Source organism: Primulina tabacum, chromosome 8 (assembly GCF_025594145.1).
Source record: "Primulina tabacum isolate GXHZ01 chromosome 8, ASM2559414v2, whole genome shotgun sequence".
NCBI classification, from domain to species: Eukaryota; Viridiplantae; Streptophyta; class Magnoliopsida; order Lamiales; family Gesneriaceae; genus Primulina; species Primulina tabacum.
Window position 1 is genome coordinate 33,712,566 of NC_134557.1, and position 4,424 is coordinate 33,716,989.

Sequence of the window (4,424 nt, forward strand, 5' to 3'; positions counted from 1 at the left end):
ATTTTTTTATAAAATTATTTTTATAATAAATAAATATGCACTCCAGAAATTTAAAAACCCATAAATAGGTAATAAAGGAGGTTTCCCTTTGTTTTTTGTCTCCTGATAATTAATGGGAGTAGGTAATTTAGTGATTTTCCATCACATGTTATTTAAATAAATTATCAACTGGGAAAAGGGGGCTGCCTTTACATACAATAAGAATCCTAGTAGAAAAAGGGTAAAAGAAAATATAAAAAATTAGAAGGAATCTCAGCAACCAAAATATACAAAATATTAGAGAAGAAAACTTTTGCCATTCTACTACTTGGCCACATTTCTTGATCAGGTAACCCTTGACCAGAATTAATATGTTACTGCACAAATAGACATTTATATTCACAAGAGTTCTTCAAGTGATTGTGTTCAACGACTACTTCTGCTCGTCCCTCACTTAAGATCTTGATTGTCACTTTTATCGGTGTCGTAGTTCTCTTGCTGGGTATCCATCTCAGAGCTGCTTGTTCGGGTTCTTCTATGCCTTCGATCCTACACGATGAAGTGCATTAACCATCAAGAACGAGTCATTTTGTAGGTGCCCGACTCAGAAATTCGAGTTTTGTAGGTAAAGCTGGGATAAAAGCAAGAATATTTGAGTGCAGTTAATACAAAACATATGATGGAGGAAATCGTATGGCGATGTTTCACGAGTCTGGAATAAGGTGAAAGAAACTTCTTGTAACAAAGATTAGAGTTGATGCCAATCTAGTGTCAAAATAGACAGTATCACACTGTTGAGTTTGATTCAACAGGGTACGAGGTGACAAGATTGGTTAACATAAACTGCACACTAACCTCCCTTGGTATAGGATATTCTTCTGATTCGAGCATTCGGAGAACTTGGCTCATTCTAGGTCTCTTGTCGGAATCTGGATCAACACATCTCAAAGCAGCCAAAAGAGCCCTCTTGAGGGCTCTAGTTGATGGCCTTGTTTCAATGTTTGGGTCTATCACTTCTTCTGAGCGCCTATTACCCACCATCATTTTCAGCCAGTCAACAAGATTAACCTGCAAGTTTCTCATTTAGAGCAACTGGAGTTCAGAATGTATCTTCATGAGTTCAAATCTCGTATTTCAGATAATGTTTCAAGTCAACATATTTCTGGTAAAACCTAGTGCTCTAATGTTGTGTACACACAAAAGGCATAAATCGGTCACCTAAATGCAACATATAAGATAGAACACTAGGAGTGAAAAATTTTAGAAATGTCAAACGGACAAATACCTCGGGAGCAGGACGGCCATAGTCTACTGGATCCCTCCCAGTAATTGCTTCCAATAGAAGAATCCCAAAGCTGTAAACATCACTCTTTTCGTTCAAAAGCCCAGTGTTTGCATATTCGGGAGCCACATAACTGCACATGCACAGATACATAGTTTTAAAGAAATCAAACTTAAAAATAACAGGGATTCCTTCAAAATGGAATCACTGTAGAAGGCCCCAAAGTAAACAAAAGGCCATCAACTATCAAACACGAAAAATGAAAACTAACCCAAAGGTGCCCATGACTCGAGTTGTGATGTGATCCTTTCCAGATCCAAGCAGCTTAGCCAGACCAAAATCCGAGACCTTGGCATTAAAATCTTCATCAATCAAGATATTGCTCGACTTTATGTCCCGATGAACCACTTTTGGTTCGACTGCCTCGTGCAAGTAGGAAAGACTACAAGTAAAGTGTCGTATGTATTGATATCAGTAATGATAATTACAAAAAATACGCCAAAGATTTGTTTCTGGAAAAATAGCAACAAACTTACGCTTTAGCCGTGCCAAGAAGAACCTTCATTCTTGCCTCCCAAGTAAGGTATCCATGATGACTCATAGCTCCATGAATCCACTGTTCTAAATTGGCATTGTTGACGTACTCGTAAACTAGCATCCTGAAACACCAAGAATAAGTTAAATAAGGAAATTTAAAACGTTACATTTTTAAAGCGAAAGTAACTCATCCATTGATTCAAATGGCAAATAACATAATTGTACTTCGACAATAGTATATACCTATGAGTCCCTTCAATGCAATATCCCAGAAGTCGAACCAAATTTTTGTGCCGCACATGGCCAATAGCTTCAACCTCTGCTCTAAATTCTTTTTCTGCTTGACCTCTGGTTGGAAAACGGCAAACCATTAGTATATCAATCTAGAAATACGACAAAAACAGTTGCAGCTTAATGATACTCAATAGAGTACTATCTGAAAAATATTTTGGACTTACAGATTGTTGAGGAGCTTTTTAATAGCAACTGGAGTGCCGTTAATAAGCTGTCCTCGATAAACAACTCCATAGCCACCCTCTCCAATAACATTCTCCTTTGAAAATCGGTTTGTTGCAAGTTCAAGATCTCTTAAAGTAAACCAATGACCCCAACCCAAATGAGAATTTTCAGGCAAACCACTTAAAGGGGAAGGAGCAGCTATTGAGTGTGATGAAGATGGTTTATGTACAGAAAATGTTCCAGAACTTCCTTCCACAGATTGTGATCCACGATGATCTTTATCAAGAGGATTGAACGAACTTGATTGACAGTTACTATCCACAATTTTTATTTTCGGCATTCCTAGATGGACTAAAACCTTGTCTGATTCTTTATCACTTGATTTGTCATGAATTGTGAGAAGAATCCCATCACGTGGAACAAATTTATCAGTTGACACCTGCTCAACTCTTACTTCCATTATTTCCTTTGAAACAGTAGGTATTTGGCTAAGGGGAAGAGTCTTTTGTTGGGTGCTTGATTTTTCTCTTGAAGTAAGATAAAATGTTAACATAAACAGGATAACCACTATCAACAACCCAACCATTATTCCAATTACTTGCCATACTTCGAGACCGAAAATTCCAGTATTCTTAGAGAGTCCCATGTTAAGATCGGAAGCCATCCTTTCATGTGTGAAAAAAATTGGCAAAATCAGCCCAAGTAACATAAAAATTGACACTTATATGATGCCAACCTACACAGTTCAGCAAGAAATGGATAGAGTGCTGCAGGACATCAATCATTTCAATCTTTATCTATACTGAAATTTGTTCATGCTCACACCATCATTAATCAGGGCGTGGTTAGTAGTTAGTACAGCATGCGATGAGTCGCTTTAACCGGGCGGACCCCTGCAGTCGCAATGGGTGTCTAGAGAGCCTCTCAGCTGAATAAATATTTGAATTTTTTGCGCAATTTTTTTAGAAGTTTCACACCCCTAAACAGAAAGGTTCACTAAACTTTCGACATTCTAGATCCGCCCGCAAAAAGGTGATATCCTACATGTTCAAGCAATGCCTTTTCCAACAGAAATCCAATCAATCACCTAATAAATGCAAAATGATTGCCTAAGCAAGACAAGAACAAGAGCTTTCCAACCATCAAGTACATCAATACCACAATGTAAACTAAATTTCCATCTCTAACATCATCATGTCCCAGAAATTAACACACTAGAAAAGGCCCTTTATCAACAAAATGCACTTTGTGAAGGAAAAATAAGAGGAAAAGAAGAAAAAATACCTCAATATCTCAAAAAGATTACAAGATAAAGAATTTGACCCTTCAAAGCCCAGATCTTGAAAATCCCATCATCACCATTAAAATGGTCGGCAAATCTGTCACCCAAACGGATACTCTCAAACAACCCACATCTCAAAGTCGAATATTTATCCAAAAAACAACTCCCCAATGGACAAAACTTGATTAAATTTCTTTTTCTTGGAGTGCACTTTCGAACACCTCTCTTTTAAGACGCTTATCCAGATGACACCAAAGTAGTTGTATTTACGGAGACATCACAGGTACAAAGAATGCTAAATGGCGCTTCTATTTAATGGGACAACAATTATGAGTTCATAATTGCTGTTGTGATGATTTCAGTAGAGGAATATGAACATATATTATATTATGAGATAAAAGTGGAAGGGAGAGTGGAGTTATCGGTGTTTGGTGATGACAAAGTGCCTTCATTACATTTAACACCAGTAAAATGGAAGCATACGGAAAGATGGAAGGTATCCTTCGATGGTTGGTTGGCTCCTTTTTATATATATATATATTTACTAAAAAAACCACTTTATTGTGAATATAACATGTTAGCAAACATGGCACAATTTTTTCATAAAATGCAACTTCTTTTTCTAAAAATGAATCAGTGCATTCGTCGACTGTGAATGTTAATTTTTGTGGAAGATAAGATAGATGTATAGTTTATATTTATATATTAAATAATAATATATAATTTTTTTTAAAAAAATATTATCACAAAAGAACAACCACTATCACATGCTATCGGGAACTAAAGTGGCTGGTTTGTCTCGTCCCGTTCTGAATTGTGTGCTTCATCAACAGGAAGTCATAGTTGTATTATTCTTGATAATAAGATGTTGTAATAATTCAAATA

At 36.5% G+C, this 4,424-nt stretch overlaps 1 protein-coding gene across 1 annotated transcript; it reads right to left on the reverse strand.

Annotated features, from left to right (window-relative positions):
• Nucleotides 1-221: 221 nt before the first annotated feature.
• LOC142553926 (putative receptor-like protein kinase At5g18500) lies at nt 222-4,010 on the reverse strand. Its single transcript, XM_075664478.1, has 8 exons — nt 3,542-4,010; nt 2,257-2,922; nt 2,042-2,146; nt 1,798-1,920; nt 1,533-1,703; nt 1,265-1,394; nt 835-1,047; nt 222-528 (listed from the first exon to the last, which is right to left on the reverse strand). The coding sequence occupies exons 2-8, from the start codon at nt 2,919-2,921 to the stop codon at nt 430-432; spliced, it is 1,506 nt and encodes a 501-aa protein (XP_075520593.1). The 5' UTR covers nt 2,922; nt 3,542-4,010; the 3' UTR covers nt 222-429.
• Nucleotides 4,011-4,424: the final 414 nt, after the last annotated feature.

Bases quoted from the DNA above. Each gene is read 5' to 3' on its own strand.
- LOC142553926 (XM_075664478.1), bottom strand. From the start codon at position 2,921: ATGGCTTCCGATCTTAACATGGGACTCTCTAAGAATACTGGAATTTTC. The intron at 1,704-1,797 runs GTAAGTTTGTTG...CTTTACTTGTAG, and splicing joins CTTCTTGGCACGGCTAAAGC to TCTTTCCTACTTGCACGAGG. The intron at 1,395-1,532 runs GTTAGTTTTCAT...GTGCATGTGCAG, and splicing joins CGAGTCATGGGCACCTTTGG to TTATGTGGCTCCCGAATATG.